This window comes from Dendropsophus ebraccatus, chromosome 12 (assembly GCF_027789765.1).
Source record: "Dendropsophus ebraccatus isolate aDenEbr1 chromosome 12, aDenEbr1.pat, whole genome shotgun sequence".
NCBI lineage: Eukaryota > Metazoa > Chordata > Amphibia > Anura > Hylidae > Dendropsophus > Dendropsophus ebraccatus.
In genome coordinates this window covers 82,101,264-82,127,888 of record NC_091465.1, presented here as the reverse complement: position 1 = coordinate 82,127,888, position 26,625 = coordinate 82,101,264, and the positions used below count along the sequence as shown (strand labels likewise).

General features: G+C 44.9%; 1 protein-coding gene across 1 annotated transcript; it reads right to left on the bottom strand.

Annotated features, from left to right (window-relative positions):
- Window positions 1–10,224: 10,224 nt before the first annotated feature.
- On the bottom strand, window positions 10,225–22,472 carry LOC138769644 (phospholipase A2 inhibitor and Ly6/PLAUR domain-containing protein-like). The gene is made up of 5 exons (XM_069948245.1): window positions 22,405–22,472; window positions 21,340–21,456; window positions 20,207–20,353; window positions 16,968–17,108; window positions 10,225–10,554 (listed from the first exon to the last, which is right to left on the bottom strand). The coding sequence occupies exons 1-5, from the start codon at window positions 22,454–22,456 to the stop codon at window positions 10,361–10,363; spliced, it is 651 nt and encodes a 216-aa protein (XP_069804346.1). The 5' UTR covers window positions 22,457–22,472; the 3' UTR covers window positions 10,225–10,360.
- Window positions 22,473–26,625: the final 4,153 nt, after the last annotated feature.

Genomic DNA, 26,625 nt, shown 5'->3' with positions numbered 1-26,625 from the left:
TGAAGAATTGTGTGCTTGACGAATAATTAGAAAAATACAAAGGTCTCTGACCTCCAGTTCAGACTTGCCAGTAAATCTTGTGTCTTTTCAAAAGGGGGCGTATGGTGGTATTGTTCAGGTCTGATGTGGTGCTGCTGCGACCGGTCACCTGCTAGGTGGTTAGGTGTGACGCCACTTCTATGGTGTTGGTCGGTGGAATATAGCTCAGCTAGAATGTACTGTAGTTGTGACATCAGCACACAGGTGTGATGGTATTCCTGCTTTTAGTGTGTGGCTGGCTATATTGATCCCCAATGGTCGGTGACCTGCCGGGTTGTGAGGGTCCCTTCGGCTCTTATCACAGTGGTCCGGAGTGGAGAGATGACCCACCCGGACTGTCAGTACTGCCACCCACAGAAAGGAGAAAGTGACCCAAGGATGGTGTAGCTTGTGTGTAGGTGCTGGTGTAATTATCACTGAGTCCCAGTAGAATAAATAAAGTGATCTTTACTGACAAGTCTCTTGTAATACAGGATAACGAGTGACTTTTGGGATACAGACTTGCATTCACTGAATCTGTGCTGAGAGATGAAGTAGTGAGGTAGAATAGCAGTTCTGGTTTAGTTGCATGCTGAGAAGAGTAAAAGAGTTCAGAAGAGTGGAGAGAAGTTTGTCGTGAGAGTCACAACTCAATTTAGTAATGTGCTCTGCTGGAACTTTAGTAGTAGAATACTTGACAAGTGAATACTTGTGAAGTCAATACTTGTGCCCGTGTTTCGACCTTTGTCACTATAAACCCCCTTCTGCCCTGCAGTGTCGGGTTACTGGTCCTGCAAGGGTGACACAAGCCCCAGTCTTGGTTACCTGAGTTGAACAAAGATTCTGAGCATGTCCTGGTGTCACCTACCCTGCAAGATAGAATATGTAGACCTTTACAGTAGCTTTGCTCTATCCAGATCAGTTCCTCTGTCTAGGATACTGTCCTGCAATGTTAAGAGATGTTCACGGCGTGGGTTAAGGTGTTCTCTGACTTGTTAAGCACTGCATCTTGACTATAAGTGTAGCTTCAGAAAAGAAAGTCTCTGCTTTCTCCATATGTGCATCTACTACTGTCTAACACAGCTGGTCTGTCCTGGACAGGGAACCCTGCAGAGCCAGAGCTCCTGGCTAAGTTCAGCAGGGATACCTGATCTTTGTTTCTTGCTCCACTGAGAATCAGAGAAAAACTGACTAATTGTGTACCTTCACTTCCTTTCCACATGTAACTACTTCCTACAGGGTGTATGCAACAGCCTCTGTGAGTGGTGGAGAAGAGAGTGTGAGAAGAAAAGAGAATAGAGATAGGTAGAAGAAAAGAGTCTCTCTCATTGGTGCACAGAATCACAAAATACAATAGTAACCTTTGAATGACTACAGCTGTGCAATATATACAAAAATATACATATACATTTAGTGGCAAAACTCATACATAACTTCATCACCACTTTACTTTTGAAGTACAAGGCTTTTTCAAGAGGTGTTCAGACTAGAAACACCTGTGGTGGGACACCACACTGGTATGGTGGTGTTATCCAGTCACAGTATGGCGGTATTGGTCAGATCTGGTATGGTGCTGTTATACAGTCAAAGTATGGCGGTAATGGTCAGGTCTTGTACGGTGGTGTTATCCAGTAACAGTATGGCGGTATTGTTCAGGTCTGGTGTGGCGGTGTTATCCAGTAACAGTATGGCAGTATTGGTCAGGTCTGGTGTGGCGGTGTTATCCAGTGACAGTATGGTGGTATTGGTCAGGTCTCGTGTGGCAGTGTTATTTAGTCACAGTATGGCAGTATTGGTCAGGTCTGGTGTGGTGGTGGTAAATGTGACGCCTATTATCTACCAATCTCCCAATCCTGTGGTGAGAAATCCATCAGAGAATTTGCAGACGGCTCTAATTATTTATTCAATGTGGACATTTGTTTACGGACAGATGATCTTCCTTACTAATGAATTCCCCGCTGCACACAATGGAGTGTGCGGCCGTAGTCGCATGCTCCAATGACAGATTCTCTGCGGCCGCTATTCAATGAATAGCGGCCGCAGAAAACGGACTTGTCAGTTTTTTGCATGGCCGCTGGCAATCCTGGCCGGAGTGTATACAAAGGGCCACATGTATCATCCGGCGGACGGATGATTTTTGGCGGAAAGTGCCGATTTGCATATTATTTTATACGCAAATGGCCGATTTGCGAATAAAATAATCGCAAATCGGCACTTTCCGCCGAGTACGCCAGGGGGCGGAAAGGGGGCGGAAAGTAGGCGGGAAGTGGGCGGAACGGAGGGCGCGGACTCAGAGTCCGCGCGATTTATCATCCGTTCCGCCCAAATGTACGCCGAAAACCTACTCCAGTCCTCAGCTGGCGTAGGTTTTCGGCGGTGCGCACCGGCGCGCACAGGATTTATGTACAGGCAGTCCGCCTCTACATAAATCCCCGTACCGCCGGAGCTGCGGGGGCATTTTTAAGTCCGGCGTAAAAAACGCCGGACTTAATAAATGCCTCCCAAAGTGTATACACTCCGGCCATGATTCCATAGACGACAGCGCAATGTAAGTTTCATATTAATCATGGCCGTTGATGCCAATTTGCAGCATTTGCATGATTAATATAAAACTTACTAAGTGTGAACATGGCCCAAGACTGATCAGATATCAAAATGAAACTAGAAAATACTGATGCTAATTGGTGAGTGAAGATGGGGCGTCTGCAGGTTTAGTGCCGAGGGCAGCTGGTAATACAGTCCTGATGGTTTCACGCATCCTTGTGTACTTGTGTTCCTGTGTCTGGTGCCTGACATCACTTCTATTTCTTACTCCTTGTTAACAAAGCCTTTCAATCCTGTGTACTAAACATTATCCTATTACATACAGAAACATTCTAAGATAATTACTATCATTAACCCCTTAATGACCGCGGGCATAAATGTACGCCCCCACAGCTCGTGCCTTAATGCAAAAGAGCGTACATTTACACTTGTACACACACAGCGATCGGGTAAAGCAAGCCATCTCTGCTCGTCGGTACAGGGGTTGATTTACATCCCCCGTGCCGACGACCACTGTAATGGGCTGGTCATTTCAGACAAGCCCATTACAGCTAAAAACCAATCGCCGTTAGTGTTATATGTAAAAGTGGCTATGGTGCCACCTTTCCGATCACCATGATTGACGGCAATCTATGTAAAAAATAAATATTTTTCTGTGGTCTGCACCCCTCAGTTAGTTAGCTGAGGTGTGCAGACCAGGTGTGTGTGGCGTAGGTGCACCATACTCACCTGATCCAGGCACCTAGAGCGAAGATCCCCCAACGGAGAGGAGCTGTAGCGTGTCCCACATGGTCCTTTTCATCCTCGTCGTCTATCTTCGGCTCCCGTCATCTATCTTCGGCTGTTTCCAGCTATCTTCATCCAGGTTTGTGCTACTGCCCCCTAGCGGCTAATCAGTGTATATTGTACACTGATCAGTAGCTTTGGGGTTTGTAGGTAATTCCCCCCTTTTTTTCTCTCTTGCCCTACCGCCGCTGAGTGCTTTTTTGTCATAGGTTTTTTTTTTTCTCCTTACTGTTAAAAAACACATAAAAAACACTACATTACACTACACTAGCCTTCATTACACTACACTACTTAAAATAAAGTTTTACACTACACCACTACACTACAATACACATTTACATACCCCACATACCATTCCCCATATAAAGATGGCCCACAGGGGGTTTTCGGCAGAGGAGGCATAGGCTCTTATTGCCTTAGACACCGAAACAGCCAGTGAGGATGAATAGGGAGATCCTTCTTTCCTCTATTCATGATCATCATCATCACCATCATCATCATCCAGTGATGATGAATATCCACGTAGACATCCAAGGAGGACGCCTAGGGCTGCCTCGCAGACCCCACCACCCCATCTCGATACCCGCAGCCCAGACAGGTGACCCCAGCCCTCCCTCTGCCCCCCAGAGGCCTCCCAAGTCATCTGGTAAGACAACCGATGCCAAGGGGTGAGAGCAATATCCATCCCTGTATCCATCCCCTCCTTGGTTGAACTTGATGGACATGTGTCTTTTTTCAACCATATTAACTATGTAACTATGTAACAATAACGCGTTTCAGGGCTATGGCGCCCGCTCATCAGATTCAGGACAAACATCATGTAATAGGTTTATAACTATAAAAGATATTGGATTACAATAAAATTTCTGCACAGAAAATCAACATTTTAAATTTTCTTACACACTTCGCTTTTATTTCTGTGACTCACCTTAATGTTCTCCCCTAATGTTCTTTTGCAGAGTTTGGGGGGTGCACTTTCTGAAATGGGGTGCTTTGTGGGGCTTTCTAACATATAGTCCCCTCAAATACACTTTAGGGCTATGTTCACACTACATAAGCTACGTAATAATCACGGTCGTTGTTGCCGATTTGCAACAACGGCCGTGATTACTACGCAACTAGCGTAGTGCTGACTTTAATGGAATGGCTAACAGGGCTGCGAGAAACTAACATTTCTGTTTTCTGCGGCCGCTATTCATTGAACAGCGGCCGCAAAAAACCCTGTCAGTTCAGAAAATGTAGCGAGCGACTCCATTGCACCTGGATGACCAAGAGGATGCTGGGGCCTTACGAGACTGACCATGAGGATGCTGGGGCCTTACCACACTGACCAGGAGGATGCTGGGGCCTCACCACACTGACCAGGAGGATGCTGGGGCCTCACCACAGTGACCAGGAGGATGCTGGGGCCTCACCACACTGACCAGGAGGATGCTGGGGCCTCACTACACTGACCAGGAGGATGCTGGGGCCTCACCACACTGACCAGGAGGATGCTGGGGCCTCCCCACACTGACCAGGAGGATGTTGGGGCCTCACCAGACTGACCAGGAGGATGCTGGGGCCTCACTACACTGACCAGGAGGATGCTGGGGCCTCACCACACTGACCAGGAGGATGTTGGGGCCTCACCAGACTGACTAGGAGGATGCTGGGGCCTCACTACACTGACCAGGAGGATGTTGGGGCCTCACCAGACTGACCAGGAGGATGCTGGGGCCTCACAACACTGACCAGGAGGATGCTGGGGCCTCACCACACTGACCAGGAGGATGTTGGGGCCTCACCAGACTGACTAGGAGGATGCTGGGGCCTCACTACACTGACCAGGAGGATGCTGGGGCCTCACCACACTGACCAGGAGGATGCTGGGGCCTCACCACACTGACCAGGAGGATGCTGGGGCCTCACCACACTGACCAGGAGGATGCTGGGGCCTCACCACACTGACCAGGAGGATGCTGGGGCCTCACCGCACTGACCAGGAGGATGCTGGGGCCTCACCACACTGACCAGGATTATGCTGGGGCCTCACAACACTGACCAGGAGGATGCTGGGGCCTCACCACACTGACCAGGAGGATGCTGGGGCCTCACAACACTGACCAGGAGGATGCTGGGGCCTCACCGCACTGACCAGGAGGATGCTGGGGCCTCACTATCTGTCATTAAAGTCCATGCAAAAATAAAACCCATTCCTCAGTCTACTCTTCATTTGTCTACTACACTCTGTATAACATCAAAGTAGGAACAAAGTGAGTCAGTAATGTTCCTAGACCAGAGATCGTTACAGCCAGGGTCAAGACTCTGCGGCTTATAGTCTCTTTTGTGAAAACTACCTCCCCAGCTGTTCCTCACCAGCCACTAGGGGGCACCTCACAGTTTGAGAAGCACTGTTCTAAACTCATAGAGTGCAGTACCTCTGTGTTGCCACCTCCTTTTAATCTTGGAGACCTTTCACCTGTACAGATCGATCAGCAATGTTCCTGAAACACCCACATAAGCAAACAATCACATACGCTAAAAACTCCGCCCTGTAATTAATGAATGGAGTCACCTTGTACTGTACGTCCTAACTGTATCATTTTTAGTGAATCACAGTGTAAACTATGTCCACATCTGTACTGTAATTCCTGGAAAGGCTGCTTGTTCTTACCCAATGTTTAACCCGCTCCTTATTAATCACTTTTTACATTCTTATGCTCTTACGTTATTTGCATTCCACTTTTTTTCTGGTTCAGATCTCTTTCTATCATGGACCGATTTTTATTTATAACAGAACGTATCATTGGTACTTGAACATTACGTTAAAGTAACAAACAAAGCGCCTTCCCTTCTTTCTCTATTATATTGCTTCCTGCACATTGAGGCTAGGTTCACACACAGTAAAAAAGAAGGGGGGGGGTTTACGACAGTAAAACGGCCATAAAATTACTCTGTACAATATTATGTAGAAGTGTGCTTCATTGCAGAAAACGTAAAAAAAAACATTTCACCGTATGAAAGCTGACCTGAAGGAGGACTGTGCATCTAACCACAGGATACCACTGTTCCTATGTGTGGTATAGTCAGTCAGTCTCTCTCTCTCTTTCTCTCCAATATATATATATATATATATATATATATATATATATATATATATAGTTTTGGGGTTTTCTTTTGCAATGTGGGCACAGATAGCTGGGCTGGGATACCCGGGTGCTGGTAAGTATACTTTTAAACACTCCTATTTCTCCCTTTTAGATCACACGCATCTCCAGAACTTATGGATTGTCCCTGGAGCCCTCTGTGACCTCAGTGGAATATTAAGAGATGCGTCCAATCCTCACTTATCTAGAAACACCCCCACCCCCACCCCTTATATAGGGAGAAAGGACCCTACCCGCGAGGGCTTACATAGGGAGAAAGGACCCTTACCGTGAAGACTTACATAGAGAGAGAGGACCCTACTTGCGAGGGCTTACATAGAGAGAGAGGACCCTGCCCGTGAGGGCTTACATAGGGAGAAAGGACCCTGCCTGCAAGGGCTTATATAGGGACAGAGGACCCTGCCCACAAGGGCTTACGTAGGGAGAGAGGACCCTGCCCACGAGGGCTTACGTATGGAGAGAGGACCCTGCCCACGAGGGCTTACATAGGGAGAAAGGACCCTGCCTGCAATGGCTTACATAGGGACAGAGGACCCTGCCCACGAGGGCTTACATAGAGAGAGGACCTTGCCCACGAGGGCTTACATAGGGAGAGAGGACCCTGCCCATGAGGGCTTACATAGGGAGAAAGGACCCTGCCCGTGAGGGCTTACATAGGGAGAAAGGACTCTGCCCACTAGGGATTACATAGGGAGAGAGGACCCTGCCCATGAGGGCTTACATAGGGAGAAAGGACCCTGCCCGTGAGGGCTTACATAGGGAGAAAGGACTCTGCCCACTAGGGATTACATAGGGAGAAAGGACTCTGCCCGCTAGGGCTTACATAGGGGGGAACCAAGCCTTGTTACATAGAACCAAGTTGCCTTTTGTTTGTTGGATAGGCTGTAAAAATTTTTTTTTACCTAATTCCTTTAAAATAACAAAAAGGGTTTTGTTGTTGTTGTTTTTTATCAACCTATAGTTAAACTTCATTTCCTCTCCCCCCACACATAGTTGGGCTATGCCATCCATATTACACTAAGGAAATCAGATGTCAACATAATTCTAGATCAGGCGAGACAAACTCGGGCCCACGGACTCACAAGCTGGAAACACTTCTCCAACCTCTGACTGGAGACAGCAACACTGTGGCGGATCACAAGACTTGACGTGACAGAAAATGACACTTTCGACGTGGACAGGTTGGTTCCCTCGGGCGACAGTCACACCTCTGGTGTCCTTAGCAAGGCATGCTAAGCAGGCTCAGAAACCTAGGAACTGGAACAGTAGTACAGGAACAGGCACCGACCAGCAACCAGGCCTCTTAAAGATTGCTCTGGATATAACTAGTTTAGTATACAGAGGAACTCTGGGACAGCTACCAAAAGATTGACTCACTAGGAACTCCCCTACTAACCTACTATTTTTGTGACACCCATGCGGGAATATGTTCCCAAGTGGAACATTAAGGAAAGACACATGTAGATCATAGACCCTAAAGTTGTGGGGTGTTTTGTGCCAGGATGTGAGTATTGTGCCGTGATCACCAGTAGCCACGATCCTTTCATATATATATATATATATATATATATATATATATAAAAGCAAAGGCTCAGATCCTAAAACAGAGCCAACATATGTTCTTTTCTAGAAATGAGTTCCAAAGTTCCCTTACCGAGATTTGTTTAAAGCTTTGCAAAAAAAATGTCATTCAGGAACAAAGTGAATTTTTTGAAAGTTCAAACTGAAGTTCAGACCGAGAGAAAAGTAGGCGCAAGTTGAAAAAAGGGAGACTCGAGGAGAGAAAAAGGAGAGTGAGGGAGAAAAACAGAGAAAGTCAGGGAAAATAAAAGGAGAATAAGAGACAAAAAAAAAGGAGAGTCAGGGAGAAAAAAAAAAGAGAGAGAATCAGGGAGGAAAAAAGAAGAGTCCAGTCATGTTGTGTGTCTTTGTCCACTGCAGTCCACAGATCTCCTGGGTGATTTTAACCCCTTTTAATTACCTGTCAGGTCTTACAGGGTAAGTAAGGGTTAAATAAATCTTACCTCTGTCTGTCTTTGGCCTTTAATAACACAGTTATTAAAAAACACACATTTTTGGTGCAATTTTTAAGGTTGTTATTCAGTGCTACAAAAACATGGCCACTTTCTTCCAACACCGCTCTTGTCTCCAGTTTGGGTGCAGGTTTTGCAACTTAGTTTCATTAAAGTCAATGGAGCTTAAATGCAAACCGCACTTGATCTGGAGACAAGAGTGGGGCTGTCTTAGTGGCCATATTTTTGTAGCGCTGGATAACCCCTTTAATGCCTGGAACAAGCAGAATCACTCACAGAAAATTACATGTTCCTTAATTTTAAAAGCTTTAAAGGTGCATTTTTTTTCTACTTCTTCCATTGAAATCAATCTCGTTCTAGGGACGGGACTTCATCCCCTATGTGACTACCACCCCCACCATGTTCTAGTTCCCTGCTATAGCCTTCATTTGGAGTGACTAAGCTAGCTATCTCTTGCTATTACTTTGTCTGATACCTTGTTACTAGACCTTGGCTCTCGTTCTCCTGACTATCCCTCTGACCGCAGACTTTGTACTTCATTGCTGATAGTTATTGACCTGGCTTCCTGACCTCTTTATTATTGTGTATTTTGTTTGTCTTGTCTGTGTCTTGTGTTTGCACAGGGCTTCACCTAGTCTGTGTATACCATGTGTTCCTGACTTGTTCCTCACAGGTAATTTACTAATCTATCTGAATTTCTTGCACCAGCTGATTTAATTTTTATTTTATTTTTTTCTCGAGAGTACACCATTAAATAACTCTGTTTGAATAGTGGCCCCTAATAGGAAACTGTTCTGACAGACACAGTTACAGTATAGGAAATGTATCAGGTACTGTATTTTCCGGCGTATAAGATGACTTTTTAACCCCGAAAAATCTTCTCAGAAGTTGGGTGTCGTCTTATACGCCGGGTATGGTCGCCCCATATGGCGGGGGGCTCAAAAATGGCCTCATTTCCACCATATGGGGCGACCGCTGTAAAAAAAAAAAAAAAATCAGTTAACTTACCTGGGGCCCGTTCCCGACCGCGGCGTGTCTTCTGTCCCGTTCCCGGCGCAGGCAGTGTGACGTACACTGACTGCGCCGGGGACCCCCAAAGCTCTCCCGAGCAGCCGAGTGTCTCATCGGAGAAGCTTGGAGACGCTCCGCTGCTTGGGAGAGCTTCGGAGGAATGAGAGAGGCTTTGGGTTTTTCCGGAGCCTCCCGAAGACTCTCTCATTCTTCCGAAGCTTTACCGGCAGCCGAGCGACTCTCAGCTTCTCCGATGAGACGCTCGGCTGCTCGGGATAGCTTTGGGGATCCTGGCGCAGTCAGTGTACCTCACACTGCATGCGCCGGGAACGGGACAGGAAGCGCGCGGAGGTCGGGAATGGGCCCCAGGTGAGTTAACTGTTTGTTTTTTTTTCATTTAGCCGCAGTTAACCCCTGCCTGAGCTGCGGTCAGGCAGGGGTTAACATTTTCCGGCGTATAAGGTGTACCGTTGACAATCTTCTTAAAAGTCAGGGGGCGTCTTATGCACCCAGTCGCCTTATACGCCGGAAAATACGGTATGTTTCGTTGAAGACGATTTCTGGAAGCCATTTACAAAGCAAGAGTTAAAGTATGAAAAGCAATGGATGTAGGAAACTACTATATTACTTCAATGCTTGGATGTTTTCTAGTCAAGGATTAAGAAAAATATTTTCTTATCTGTCTTTATTAGTAAAATATATCATTTCAAAGATGTGAAGAGCATCCGAGAAAGTGCACACGTGAAGGAGCCAAAAATCTCCAAATATTTGTCATGTCTTCCGACCACATTCATCCAAGAATCCTTAACCACTCCTCATTTAGAAGAATAATTTCAGCAGCAGAAGAGAGGTGATGGCCGGAGCGAGGAGGACTTGATGGACACTTTTTCCACCGCTGGTGCAGATATACTGTACTTTGGTAGATGTACCTTCAGCACGGGTGAACTGGCTGCCGAAATCACAGAATGATTTTGTTGCGCACCCCCGAAAGGATGTTGATCCTGAGACCTTTCCTGCAAGGATTCACACAATATTAGGACCCATAGGACTTACACACTAACCAACCACAGTACAGCTTTCATTTCATAAATTATCCTGGAAATACAAACTAAATAAATAAATCAGGTTAATTTTTCATGAAGAGTAAAGTAAAGACCCAACAATCTACTAGGTTCTTCAGCGTAAAAAAAAAAAAATGGTTCTACAACCGTGGATAAGTAGCATAACCGGGGTTCACATGTCAGTGCCTCCTTATTACTATACTATAATTTCACAAAAGGACAGTAAATCATTTTACTATTGCCAGTGGGTGTACATCTGACAACTGTTAGTCAGCACAAAGTGAGACCCTTCCAGTCTTTGTCAATGGTTCCCTTTAAAGGGGTTGTCCATCACTACAAGAACATGGCCACTTTCTTGGCTGAGACTTCCAAATAAAATTTACTGGGTAAAGTTCAGTGTACGGCAGACATCAGTGCCGCACAGACGTGTTTTTCTTGGTTTGTAAATGAACCCCTGATGATTGCTATTGAAGCAGGAAACACGTAGGGTTAATGAACAAGATGAAGGCAGATTGCTCGATAGTCCTGAGCGCACAGCTGAGGGGAGGGGCTTTAGGAAAACAGTATGGATCTAGATACTGGTGGAGATGAATCAACGGGTGTAAAATGAACACGGGTAACCCGCCCACAGCAACCGATCACAGCTCAGCTTTCAGCTCAGGTAAAACGAAGAAATAACTGTGATTGGTTGCAGTGGGCGATTTACACCAGTATTTTTTATCTGGGCCACTGTTTGAATGAGTAATACCTTATATATCTTACCCATCTTTCTATAAGAGACTTATATTTGTGAATAAGTGAGCATGGAGCATGTTGTGCAATATACCGGGCAATGGTTTGGATTGTGCTGCTATATTGCTGGACTGGGTGCTATTGTTGGACATTGTGCAATACAAATTAAAGGGGAACTATCAGTAGGTTAGACAAATCTAACTTAGTACTGGGGGTGGGGCTACTGCCTCCGAGCAACGATATGGCCCTCCCCCATTGAAAATCATCATAAGGGGCGGGCCGGCAGGATGATAATCATGGGGGGGGGGGCGGTGCTCGGATGGTAGTCCCGCCTTCAGTGCTCCTAACGGCTTACCGGACAAAGGATTTTACAGCAAACAGCATGGGAACAGTGCCGAAGATAAATATAAGAGTCATACCTTCCCCTGTGCCCACCAGGGAGCTATCAGCAGGTTAGATTCCTCTAACACGCCAATAGTTCCCCTTTAAAGGACATTGTACAATATAGAGATTTGGCGTAATAAAAAAGCGCTATAGAGTAAAATGCTGCATAATAAGGAGATGAAAGTGTAACAAATCAGATATATACACGAATGAGGGTGTGGGGGGAAGAGATACATTTGAAATAAAGCGCCATGGAAATATTTTTTTCTGTGAAATATGGATCTACCCGCTCAGCCAATCAGTGGGAGCAGTGGTGTCCCGCCTCAATCACTGATTGGCTGAGTAGCAGTTCCTGTGCGGTTGTGAGGTCACAAGAGAGATAGAGCGGACCAGCGTAAGACGAGGAGGGTTGAGGTGGCTGTGCTGGACCCTGAATGGTGAATGGTGCTGCCCGTCATTTTTTTATTTTGAAAGGAAAACCCTTTAATTTCAATAATGGGATTGACTATCAGGTAATGGGTGATATTATACAGTCAGGGGGTGCGTATTAGGCAAATATACTCCTCAATGTGAAACATTAACACCTTCTATCAGTAATAACCCGCCCGTCACCCGATATTCAGCCCAATTATTAAAATTAAGGCCACGCCCATCTGACTATTAACAAAATTATCAGAAAAACTATAAAACCACATATCTTTAGAACAGGAGGGAATATCAAGAAACTGTATAAGGCTATGTGCACACACAATAAGAGACCAGTCGTTCCATGACCCGACCAGGTCACGGAATGGTCGGTCTCTGAAAAGATCATCCCGGACGGTACTGCAGTACCGGCCTGATGAGCTTTATGGCTGCAGAGTTCTGATGCGGGCGCATCCCCACAGCACACTATGGAGCGAGCGGCACAGTGTGCACTGACAGGGTTTTCTATGAAAAGTAATAAAATCCCCCACTCCAAACCTTGGGTAACATCGGGCACAGGTCCAAGATAGACAATAAATGTATAAAATATTTATTATAAAAAACACAACGCGTTTCAAAGTCGTACAGACTTCTTTCTCAAGTGTCTAATACAAAATACTTTCTAAGATCCATAAAAAGGGGGCACATGCTCAGAACAAGCATAGCACAGGTGGTGTCTAATTATTGAGTAGACCCCCCTATCGGAGGTAGGTTGTAACACAGATAAAAACAATTACAATTAGCATATGAACAAATCACCATCTAAAAAAACACAACAAACATACAGAAAAGAAGAATAAAAATAAAAAATGGCCTCGCAAGGTTTTTGTTCTACGAAGAATAATGTTTGGTCTCTTGGGTATTACTGACTTTAATATTGGATCATCGCATAAAATAGACCAATAGAAGTCATTTTTGATTGTTGGAGCTCTACAATTGTACTCCGTAATAAAGGCATAATTGGATGGATTATTTACTATGGATTTTCTATTTTTGTTTTTATTTTTACTTTTTTCCTGCATATTATTTAGACTATCTCTATGTGTGATTTTTTTTTATTTGTATTGTAAGCTTTTTTTTTACAAATTTTTTCCAGATAACTTTTATTTAGGAATCAGTTTTTTTATATGTTAGCCTGTTGTACATAGTCTTCTTCATTACTACAGTTCTTTCTAACATGTTGGTATTGCCCAAAGGGCATGTTTTTTTAACCATTGTGGTAAATGGCAGCTACTAACGTCTACACTTTTGGGCTATGTTCAGACTACGTAGGAGAACGGCCGTTCCGTGACACCGGCCGGGTCACGGAACGGCCGGTCTCTGGCCGGATCATCTTGGTCGGTACTTAAGTACCGGCCGGATGATCCTTTCGGCCGCAGAGCTCTGATGCGGGCACATCAGCGCACGCCCATATCAGAGCTTCCCATGGCACACAGTGAAGCGAGCGGCCGGAGCCGCTCGCTTCACTGTGTGAACTGACAGGTCTTTCTGTGGCCGGAATTCACTGAATTCCGGCCGCAGAAAACTGACATGTCAGTTGTTTGCAGCGGTGTATAGGATCCCGCCCGTAGCGTGTACGGTGTGTGTACGCTCCAGCCGGGATCCCATAGAACAACAGGCATTGTTCCACCGCGGTAAAAGTATGGCCGTTGTTGCCGATGTAGTGTCAACATAGCCTAGATGTGTTTTTGTAATAATTCTATCCTCTTTCTTCATTAATGTGAGATCCAAAAAGTCTATGGGGGGGATTTATCATGTGATTTATAATGTGAATTGAAACGGGCTCAGTTGCCCCTAGCAACCAATCAGATTCCACTTTTTATTTTTCAAAGAGTCTGTGAGGAATGAAAAGTTTCACTTTTCCACATGTTTGATAAATCTCCCCCTATATTCTCAAAACTGAAATTTTATGTAAATTTAATTCCCCAATTATTGCTGTTTAATTCATCCACAAAAGACAGCGCTTCCTCTTCTGTCCCCGTCCAGATAAAGAATAAATCATCTATAAAACGACAATAGTAAACCATAGATTTAATAAAATGCTGGGACTGTGCGATGACACTCGCCTCAAAACGCCCCATGAAAACCATACAAGGTGAGAGTCTCCTTTTTACTCTCTTGCTATTGCCCTACCTGTTGCGGACATCACACGATGGAGCGCTGTTCACATTTGTATTTCTATGGTTTTCTATGGGTGCTATTCAATGAATAGAGGCCGCAGAAAACTGACATGTCAGTTCTTTGCTGCGCCACTAGGGATCCCGGCCGGAGCGTATGCTATGTGTATACGCTCCAACCGGGATCCCATAGGCAGCAACGGCACCAGGATAGTATTTCCCTCTAGGCACATTTTTAAAAATTATTTTTAATTTTTTTTCTTAACCCACTCCGCCACCGCTGACGTCCTCGCCCGGGGAAAGGGGGGCGGAGAGGTGATGGGTCGGCAGGGGTGCAGCTTCGGGGTCGGGGTGAGCTTCCAGCACAGACAGCCTGTATCACACAGACCGTAAGCTCACAGCTGCAGCCCTGCGGTGCCCGGACTTCTCTACTGCTGAGGTCACATGTGCGCTGCCAAGCATGGGAGAAGTTCGGGCACCGCAGGGCTGCAGCTGTGAGCTTCCGGCCTGTGTGATACAGGCTGCCTGTGCGATGGGGACCTTCCCAGCCTGCCTCTGTCCCTGCTGCCCGGCTGTTCCCCCTGCTCCCTGGCTGTCCCCCCCCCCCCCCACGGCTGCTCCCCCTGTCCCACGGCTGATCCCTCTGCCACTTAGCTGCTCTCCCTGCCCCCAGACCGCTCCCTCTCCCCCATCACCCCCCCCCCCCCTGGCTGCTCTCCCCTGCTTCTCCATCTGCCCACCAGCTGATCCCCCTGCCCCCAATCTGCCTCCCCTGCTTCTCCATCTTCCCCCCTGCCCCCATCTCTTTCCCCTGCCTGTCACCTCAGCTGCCCCCATCTTACTCCACCCATCACATCTTCTCCCCCTGCTGCCACATATCCTCCCCATGCCACGCCATCTTGTCCCCCTGCCATCTCAGCTGTCTCCCCTCCCTTACTTCTCCCCCTGCTCCCCCTATCTTCTCCCCCTGCCACCCCATCTTTTCCCCCTGCCCCCATCTTTTCCCCCTTCCCCCCAGCTGCTCCCCCTGCCCCCAGATGCTCCCCCTGCCACCCCCAGCTGCTGCCTCCCCAGCCCCCCCCCCCCCCCGCTTCTCCCCCAGCCCCTGCAACCCCTAGCTGCTTCCCCTGTCACCCCAGCTTCTCCCCCTCTCCCTGTCACCCCAGCTGCTCCCCCTGTCACCCCAGCTGCTCCCCCTGCCACCCCCAGCTGCCTCCCTTCCCCAGTCACCCCCACCTGCCACTCTGCAGTTGTGGTCAGAGAAGTCTTCATGATGGCTGCACCAGATGAAGAAGAAAGCAAAAAGTCCTCCCTGTGCCACCCCATCTTGTCCCCCTGCCATCTCAGCTGTCTCCCCTCCCTATCTTCTCCCCCTGCCACCCCATCTTCTCCCCCTGCCACCCCAGCTTCCCCCAACTTCTCCCCCTGCCACCCCATTTTCTCCCCTTGCCCCCATCTTCTCCCCCTGCCCCCCAGCTACTCCCCCTGCCACCCCCAGCTCCCCCCCAGCTTCTCCCCCAGCCCCTGCCACCCCTAGCTGCTTCCCCTTTCACCCCAGCTGGATGCTTTGTGGCATATAAGAATACATAGATCTGTGGGGGCTCAGTGTAGGGAAGTGACCCCAGAACATCACTAATAGGGGATAGAACAAAACCATCTCCCCCTATCCCCTATTAGTGATGTTCTGGGGTCACTTCCCTGCACTGAGCCCCCACAGATCTATGTATTCTTATATGCTACAAAGCATCCAGTGTATAGGACCCAACTACAACAGCTGCAGGCACTACAACTCCCAGCATGTACTGATAGTCTGCAGCCTTCAGGATATGCTGGGAATTGTAGTACAGTAGTACAATCCTCTGATAACTGCCACTGTAGACAGATGTATTGCTGGACCTTCAGGGCTGATGGTTGTCACCCACAGATTGCAGCCACCAGGAGACTCTGCACACAGCGATTTATTAAATCCTCTCAGAAACTACAACTCCCAGCATACCCTAAGAACTTTTTAAATGTAGGGGGTTCTGAGAGTTTTAGTTCGACTAAAAATGTTGTTCACAAGGGATTTGTCACAAATACAGATGAATCCAGGAAAGGAGCGGGTCAGCCTGTCGTGTCTCACTGGTTGTATATTGGTGGCCCCAGGTCCCCCAGTCTGACACTGGACAGAACCGGCCCCCAAACTAAAACGTCCCCGGCCTCCTTCCTTCCTCCATCACGTCTGTTTGATGAAAAGAGCGAGCATCAAGCGGAGCGGCACCCAGTACCCAGTACTACTGACAGCCAAGGGGTGCCGCTCAGTAGTACCAGGTACTGGGTGCTGGGGTGATAGCCTGCCAGCTGTGCCAGGGTAAACACCATGCATGTAACCTGCTAGTGCCAAGGGGGGTGCTACAACGCGAGGGCGCCGGGTGTGTGTGGGGGGGGGTAATGTGGCTAGGGCGCCTCAGCATGGAAAGTGCCTTGGGCAGCATTAACAGGGCTGAACGGCACGTATATTTCCGTATAAACCACGGCCGCGGTTTTACGAAAATATACGTTGTGTGAACATAGCCTAAAGATGTGTCATTGGGGTACCCTAAGCTACTTAATGGTAGTAATATCTCATTGTTTGGGTTCACTACAGTGCCTACCTACAGGGAAGTGTAAAAGAAAAAAAAATCTTACCTTTTACTTTTGTTGAATGGAGAATACACATGTTCTCATCCCCTGTGCAATGTATTTTTTCCTTAGTGTAACACCAGCTGGAGTTGGTAGATAGACAGGATCGGCAGACCACGCCATTGGTCTTATTGCTTAGTGTTGGGACTAAAATTGTAAAATAGAAAGAAAATAAGAGGAGTGTTTTTCATTAGACAAAACCATATTGCTTTTAAAGTACGAGCCAATTAAAGGGGTACTCAGGAGACTGGCTTTTTTTTGTTTGTTTTTGATAATACCTTCCTATAATAAGGTTATATTCATTTGTTATTTATTTATTTTTTTCTTGTTTTTATGTGTGAATATACTTCTAGTGTCTGGCAGCTTTTTTTTCCCACATTTACAATTTTTCACTTTGATAAATAACACCATAGTTTTATAGTTTGTTCAAATCTGTAAACCGTCATACCAATTCAGCATTTTTTATTAATTTATATTAGGATTTTTAGATTTTAGGGGGAGATTTATCAAACATGGTGTAAAGTGAAACTGGCTCAGTTGCCCCTAGCAACCAATCAGATTCCACCTTTCATTTTCCAAAGAGTCTGTGAAGAATGAAAGGTGGAATCTGATTGGTTGCTAGGGGCAACTGAGCCAGTTTCACTTCACACCATGTTTGATAAATCTCCCCCATAGTGTTTATTTCACTATTTATTTACCATTTAGGCCGTTTTGCAGCATCTGTCTTTTTTGGATGGCCGTAATTTTGGTGCCTAAATACATCAGTTTCATGCAAGTTACGCCCATTATTTGTATAAAACGGATGCGTTTTGAAGCCAAAATCACAGTCGTCAAAAAAAACAAAAAAAAAACACCACGACACGTCCAAAAGGAGGCATTGTATAGCCTGACAGTGTGTTTTTTATACTGCGGGTTGTTTTATTTATTTTTACACTTTTCAATCATCATTAGTGAAGAGCGAACATGTTCGTAAATGTTCGTATGTTCTTACGAAAATAAAGTTAATTGTTCGTGTTCGATGATCAGGAACAATTTGTTTGATGATCAGAATGGTTACAACGATCATTTTCGAACACATTCAAACTTTTCAGCATTTTTCTCGAGATGTACACAGCTACGCAATTTACGATTTGCACCTGATAGTCTGTATGCATGTGCGTAGACCAAAACATACTCTAGGCTTCTACTGTACGTTCATTATTTGTTTGTGGATGTTCGGCGAACACTAACTGATCATAATTTTTTTTTTTTTTTTTTTAATGTTCATGTTCGGGATCCAAATCCGGAAGTTCGTTTATCACTAATCATTATTCCAGTGCTTCCCAACCTTTTCCACCTCGGGGCACCCCTTGGAAAAAAAAATTACCTCGGGGCACCACTACCAAATAATGTTCTACAAAATACAAAAACCATCATTCAGTGACTCACAGGTGACGTCTTCTTTGATCTGAGCCGTTACTTATCCTTTCCCTCTCTATCCGGTCCAGACCACTGTGATGATTTCTTCCAGCTACGTTTCATGTCTTCAGAACCTGTCAGACAAACTTTTTAGGCTCCGCACATTTCTACCAACTTTCTTCTCTTTCTCCCTCCTATAGGCTCCCATACAGTAGTAACTCTGCTGTTTGGTGTCATGTGCAGTAAAGCGAATAGGAACGTGGGTTGCCTCTATATGTAGCATCCCCTACTGTGCCCCCATATAGTAAGAATGCCCCCTATAGTAAGAATGCCCGCTTATACTGATAATGCCCCCTGATATGCCCCCTTATACTAATAATGCCCCTGATATGCCCCAATTATACTAATAATGCCCCCTGATATGCCCCTATTATACTAATAATGTCCCCTGATATTCCCCCTTATACTAATAATGTCCCCTGATATGCCCCATTATACTAATAATGCCCCCTGATATGCCCCTATTATACTAATAATGTCCCCTGATATTCCCCCTTATACTAATAATGCCCCCTGATATTCCCCCCTATACTAATAATGCCCCCTGATATTCCCCCTTATACTAATAATGCCCCCCTGCTTTACCCCATATACTAATAATGCCACCTGATATGCCCCCATTATACTAATAATGCCCCCTGATATGCCCCCTTATACTAATAATGCCCCCTGATATGCCCCCTTATACTAATAATGCCCTCTGATATGCCCCCATTATACTAATAATGCCCCCTGATATGCCCCTATTTTACTAATAATGTCCCCTGATATTCCCCCTTATACTAATAATGCCCCCTGATATTCCCCCTTATACTAATAATGCCCCCTGATATGCCCCTATTATACTAATAATGCCCCCTGATATTCCCCCTTATACTAATAATGCCCCCTGCTTTACCCCTTATACTAATAATGCCCCCTGATATGCCCCCATTATACTAATAATGCCCCCTGATATGCCCCATTATACTAATAATGCCCCCTGATATTCCCCCTTATACTAATAATGCCCCCTGCTTTACCCCCTTATACTAATTATGCCCCCTGACATGCTCCATTATACTAATAATGCCCCCTGATACACCCCTTATACTAATAATGCTCCCTGCTATGCCCCTAGTAATGTCCCCCATGATATGCCCTCATACTACTGCCCCCCCCCCCCCCCTCCCCGCCTGCTGTGCACTAAACAAACAAACCATCATACTCACCTAATCCGTGCTATGTGGCTGCAGGGAGCAGCTCTCCTTCTCTTCTGGTTCCATCTTGCGAGCCGCGGGGACGGAATCTATGGCAGGCGTGATGAGATCACATCATCAAGCCTTCCGGAGAGGTCACGTTCTGGCGTCCCATAGGCTGCAGGCATGAAGTGCCGGCGGCCTATGGGAGTGAATATAGGAGCAGGACGCTGACAGGTTCTGCTCCTACATTCTGTTCACTTTAATGTTCCGCCCGCTCACAGTGCGAGCGGAACATCAAAGAGATCCGTGCATCCCTAGAAGCTGCGCGGCCGCAGCTTTTAGGGATGCTTAAAGTGACAGTGTCACTATTCCAACCGGGAACCCCTGGTGGGTTCTCCTGCAGTATTATGCAACCTGCATTATAAGGTTGCATTATTCAATCACTTGTATGGTATTGTAATACAGTGTACTGTTTTATTTACATGCTGCTAATACAGAGCGCCTATGGCAGGCTATACTAATAGATGGAACATAGCAGTCACAGATACCCTCAGAAGGTCCCCGGCTGCCATGAGCAAAGGTTGTATACAGACATTAGTGACTTACATGCAGAAACAATAGGAGAACAGTTGTCAGTGATGCAACATGCAGTCACCATCTTGATTTGCCCATTGTGTAGGGTAATGCTTCCACTGGTGTTACAATGCGACGGAGGCATGCATGACCTTGAAAAAATATCAAATGTCTTTCCATCTACAAATAAAAACGAAGAAAAAGATTATTATTATTTTTTTTTATGCTGAAATTCAAACATGGAAAAATATCTTTTAAATCACCTCCTGGGTAGTATATACTGAATACTTATGTTCAGGGTGCTGGTGGTGGTGAATCCTATACTAACTCCCCCAATGGAGCCTTGATGGTGGTTGGCAGAGTGCCCGCTTCCCTGTGCCCACACTGACACCAGAAAATGTTTTTCATCAGAACGGAAGTGGCGTGGGGGCAGGGTCTGTAGCTGAAAAGGAGTCTATAATGGTAGACTGTCCTCAGGGTGGCTGCCAGATCATCGGAACTGGGCGGAACTGGGCGGAAGTTTGGGTTTGCATGGCTAATAACACACATGAGACCGTATGGTACGCAAAACCCCCACTCTGATCCAATGGAGCTCATGGGATTACAGTCTCATGCATGCTCGTAGCCATGGATACCTGCAGAGTGGCATTCACCACTGATCCGGCCCTGATGAGAAGAACACTTAGAATACTCAAATAGATATTCGATCGAATAGTGAAATATTCGAATATTCGATATTCGTACGAATATCCCACGAATATTCGATAAATATTCAATAAGCGTTCAAATCCCCCAGCTTCCGGTTTCACCCTCCAAATGGTCAAATAGATAATTTTCACTAATTGAATACTTGTTCCCATAGACTTTAATGGGATCGAATATTCGATTGAATATTCGAATATTCGCGGGATATTCGTACGAATATCGAATATACGAATATCTCACTATTCGCTCATCACTACTAGTTACCAATTAATGACTGGCTGATCAGTCCTAACACGTCACGTCCAAGGTCCCCAGACCGGCACCAGCGCTGGAGTTGGGGAGGTGAGAGCATGTTTCTTTCATCCTCCCCCTCCCAGCACTCTGCTAAAAATCACCCAAGCTCGGTGTTCTCCTTAAACCCACCTGCAGAACAAAAGACTATATCTAATCACATGACTCACCTGAGGTTGTTTGCATGTGTTCGGCTCCACACTGATAGCCTGAAGAACAAGTCACGCTGGTGCCCAAGCATAAGGAGGATGAAGTAGACATACAGTCACTGCATGTGAGAGCGTAACCTAGCGAGACATCACACAGCACAGACATCAATCACATCTGAGACACAGGTAGAATCCTCATGAGGCTGGAATCACACAGGGCAGGTATTTTTGGTAATTTCCTACTGCAGTTTTTGCACCAAAGCCAGAAGTGGATTCAAATGGGATGGAAAATAGAAATGGGAGGAATTCTCTTTCCTGTTGAATCTACTTCAGTTTTTTGCACATGTGTGATTCCAGCCTTGCACATCAGGAGGTAATAGCTGTCCTACGGAGACTAATGCTCTGCTTACTAGGATTACAAGAGATATTTAACAATAATAATAGTAATTAGAGATGAGCGTATCACTCGGAAATTTGTGAATTTGCGAATATTTACAAATTGCATACAAACAAATTCATTAAAAATAGTGGCAAACTGACATGTTCGTAAATGTTTGCATGTTTGTACGAACATGACGCTAATTGTCTGTGTTCGCCAATACGAACAATTTGTTCGATGATCGTTCGGAATGGTTATAACAATCATTTTCAAACATGCAAACGTTTATCTTGTGAGGTCCGCAACTGCGTAATATTCGCAACTGCCTAATTCTAGCAGCTGCGTAATATTCGCAACTGCCTAAGTATAAGCTCACATGTGCGGTCGCAATTGCGGCCGCCATGTATAGGGGATTTACGAAGCAAATCTGGCAAATTCGCAAATCGCATTGAGGCGAATTAAATGTCGATTTGCTGTGAACCAGAATTCGTCAGATACGCTTCGTTCATCTCTACTACTACTACTAATATTGTTATTATTGTAACTTTTTTTTTAGACTTTACTGTCATATTATTACTATTATTATATTGTTTATTATTATTATTATTATTATTATTATTATTATTATTTAGTTACAATATTTTAAACAAATCTAATAAAAATAAATTAAAGCCAATTCATAAACTATGGTTCATCAGATCACTTACTTGTTGCTATAAGAGCTGAGAGGAGACTCAGGATCCCGGTCAGGGATGTCATGGTTCTGTTTTTGTAGATGGATCCTACTGGGAGATGGAAACCTCGTTGGGGGTTTTATTGGTCTTCATTGGGCGGGAATGTGGGAAGGGTAAGAAATGAAAATCCACCCACTAAGAAACTAAAGTTTTTCCTCCTCCTCCTCCTCCTTTTAAGAAATCTTGAGTCAATCTTTGTTATATTGGATAACATAGAGATTTTGAGGAGTTGAAGGATATAAAGTTCCGGTGGTAATAAAAATAATGACTGAATCTTGTGTAACGTCCTGCTGTTCGATGGAGTTTACAAAATGATAAAAAAAGAAAATTTGTGTTTTGGATGAAAAATGACAGAAATACAAAGGTTTCTTTAATGATCAGAAACGTTAATGAAACACCCACATAACAACAAGCACATACACTATAAAGTCCGAGCTGTAATAAATGAATGGAGTCTTCTTGTATTATACGTCCTAACTGTATCACTTTCCTCATTCCTAGTGTGAACTAAGTCAACATCTGTACTGTAATTCCTGGAAAGGCTGCTTGTTTTTAACCAATGCTTAACCTACTGCTTATTAATCACCTTTTAGATTCTTACATTCTTAAAGGGGTTACTCTGGAGATTTGCTTTGATAAAGTTAGATTACTTTGTAAAAAAAAAAAACTTTACTGTAATCCCCCCCTCCATTTGCAATCATACTTATCATGGCCCCTCTGCTGCCCCCATTGTTTGTGTCGGGAACTGCAGGGCTATAAAAAAAAAAAAAACAACAACTCCCCCACCCCCATCGATATAAACCTCTTAGATGTCTTTATGACATGTCAGAAGTTTGTTTAAATGATTGGTGCCCGAAAGTTGTGGGGTGTTTTGTGTCATTATGTGAGTATTGTGCCATCATCACCAGCAGCCATGATACTTTCATAACTTTTCTTAACGTACAGATCCTAAAATGGAACCAACCTACACTGTTTTCAATAACTAAACACTATAAGTATTTTCCTGTTCATATCTCTTTGGTGATGGATGAGAGAAACCCAGTGATGTCCGTAAATGCAAGGGCAAATTCGAGAGCTCTTATCTTTGTCAGTCCTTATGCCTAGTGAGTGTCCTTCTTGTTCGGTTGGTGTCTTATCTTGGTCTTACACCTATCAATTCCTTGAGATTGTAGGAAAAAATTGCAACCTGAACTTATTAAACATGGAATTCACAGACAGACTTACATAAACAATGTAACATAGATTAAAGATCAGACGGCACTCACCAAATCCATAAGTGGTCATTTATTGTGGGTACAATTACCGATCAGGAGACCAAGGAGACATGTAACATGCAGAGGAGTTCCACAGTAACACTACTGTATGTTACATCTCTCCTTGGTCTCATAATCGGTCATTGTACCTACAATAAACAACCACTTATGGATTTGGTGAGTGCCGTCTAATCTTTAATCTATGCTACATGGTTTATATAAGTCTGTCTATGAATTCCATGTTTCATAAATTCGGGTTGCAATTTTTCCCTACAATCCCAAGGAATTGGTTGGTGTGTGCAGAAATGGTCGACCAGCCATTTCTATTTGGACATACATACAGCTCAGAAAAGACAAGGCTATATGGGAGTGTGGGAGAATCGGAATTAATAATTGTTACATTTTCAAGAACATCTTGAAAATCTTTACAATTCTAGAGGATCTATGCTAAAATTATCACTGCCGAGACCTGCCACCATTTTTTTTTTCTTTTGGCCATTTGTTTTTAAACCTAACCTTCTAAAAGTGATACATTTTTAAAAAATTTCTATCAATGTAGCTGTAAGATTATATGTTTTTGTGGGAGAAGTTATATTTGCTCATGTGATCATGCTGCTGTACAGCAATACAGCTGTACAGCAGTGTGCTATACCTGTCAATTTCATTCTCAGCTTGGTCTAACAGGCTTCCATACAGACCTGGAGGCTACAATTTAGCATCTTGCTGCCATTGCATCAATCATTACATCATGATGTTCCCCGGTCCTGCTAAAGTCCTGGCAGTTGTGGTGGGAGCCTCGCCGTGTAGCAAAGCCATTCCTGATGCAGAACAGCTCGGCTTCTCACCCCAAAGAACTCCAGTGCGATAAATCTATACCATGTATGAGCATTACCATCCTTCCTGTTGTGCCACATATGTGGATATCTAGTATGTAGGTTTAGGCCCCCAAGAAGTGGGCCTGAGTGAATTAAGAGATTTTTCTCCACCCATTTCCGAAACACCGAGGGACCATGTAAGAGTAAGGGTCGGTCAAGCCGTTGCCTTCATCTAGCATTTGCCTCATTTTTTTATTTCTGTACTTTTCAATATAGACTGAGCGTTATCAAAGATATGGGTAACAGGTTAAGCACTACTGTACAGTATGTGCAACCCAAACCTATCAAGACTCTGTTATCTAACAGTCTGATTGTAGCCATGCAAAGGGTGTAATAAGGAATCTAGAACTTCACAACATGTCAAAGCCGTTCACGACCATTAACAATTGGGTTATCTATCGTTCTCCCCATTACTGTACTGTACAAAGAGAAATGTTTGTATTAGCTAGGTGGACTTAGTGGGACAATTTTATGTTCTGAAATCATGTAATCTCTTCATATTGTTCTCCACCTTGGTTTTAGAGTTACTCACAAGCAGCCGCACCTGTCTTGCCCCTTATCATACTTACCAATGTGAAAGTGACTCTTTGGGCACCTTGACACCACAGATTTCCATCTCACCACATGCTGAGATATGCGCCTGTGTACATGAGATATTTTCAGCATTTGTCGAGGCAGTAGTTGTCAAGTTTGGTGTATCACCTGGAACTCGGCTTGTATCCATTCCCTTGTATCTATACACAGCAGGACAATTGTTTGGGAGCCAAGAGAAGCCGTTTCGTTAAAGGGTAATGTAGTAATTGAGCAATTATTTAATCCATTATAATCATTCTCAGCATGTATTACGTATACAGTGTATACAGTTGTGCTCAAAGGTTCACATACCCTGGCAGAATTTTTGCTTTTTTGTCCTTTTTTCAGAGAATATGAATAATATCACAAGGTTAGTGGTTGGGTGAAGCCATTTCTTGTGCCCACATCAGAGCTCCGCGGCCGGAAAGATCACCCGGCCGGTACTTAAGTACCGGCCGGGATGATCCGGGCTGAGACCGGCCGTTCTGTGACCCCGCCGGGGTCACGGAATGGCCGGATGTTCACAGCGTGTGAACATAGCCTCAAAATGACAACCAAAAACATCCAAATGACCCTGATCAAAAGTTTACAAACCCCCTTTCTTAATACTGTGTATACTGCCCCCTTTAAAATCAATGACAGATTGAAGTCTTGTGGTAGTTGTGGATGAGGCTCTTTATTTTCTCATATAGTAAAGCTGCCCATTCTTCTTGGCAAAAAGTCTCCAGCTCCTGTAAATTCCTGGGCTGTCCTGCATGAACTGAGCGCTTGAGATCTCCTTAATGATATTAAGGTCAGGAGACTGAGATGGCCACTCCAGAACCTTCACTTTGTTCTGCTGCAACCAATAAAAGGTCGACTTGGCCTTGTGTTTTAGATCAGTGTCATGTTGGCACGTCCAAGTACGTCCCATGCGGCTTCCAGGCTGATGATTGCAAATTTGCCTCCAGTATTTGCTGATAACCTGCTGCATTCATCTTTCCTTCAGTGATCACATCAGTGATCCACCCCCAATGCTTTACAATAGGAATGGCGTTCCTTTCATCATATGCCTCTTTGACACCTCTCCAAATGTAACATAAATGGTTGTGGCCAAAAAGTTCGATTTCGGTCTCATCACTCCAAATGACCTTGTTCCAGCATTTTTGAGGCTTGTCTTTTTGCTGTTTGGCGTATTACAGGCAAGATACTTTGTGGAAGTTGCACAGTAATGGCTTTCTTCTGGCGACTGGACCATGCAGCCCATTTTTCTTTAATTGCCTCCTCCATCTTGAAACAGCCCCACTGCTATTTTTAGAGAGTCCTGTATTGCATCTGATGTTATTTGTGGGTTTTTCTTTGCATCCCGAATTTTCCTGGCAGTTGTGTCTAAACTTTTTGTTGGTCTATCTGACTGCGGTTTGGTTTTTCCATTTGTTAATCACAGTTTGAACACTGCTGACTGGCATTATCAATTCCTTGGATATCAGAACAAAGTGAAGGTTCTGGAGTGG

Excerpts from the sequence above, each read along its gene's own strand:
- LOC138769644 (XM_069948245.1), bottom strand. The coding sequence starts at position 22,456 with ATGACATCCCTGACCGGGATCCTGAGTCTCCTCTCAGCTCTTATAGCA. Across the intron at positions 17,109-20,206 it reads TTCTCCTATTGTTTCTGCAT|TCCCAACACTAAGCAATAAG; the intron begins GTAAGTCACTAA and ends TTACAATTTTAG. Across the intron at positions 10,555-16,967 it reads CCATTCAACAAAAGTAAAAG|GAAAGGTCTCAGGATCAACA; the intron begins GTAAGATTTTTT and ends GAATCCTTGCAG.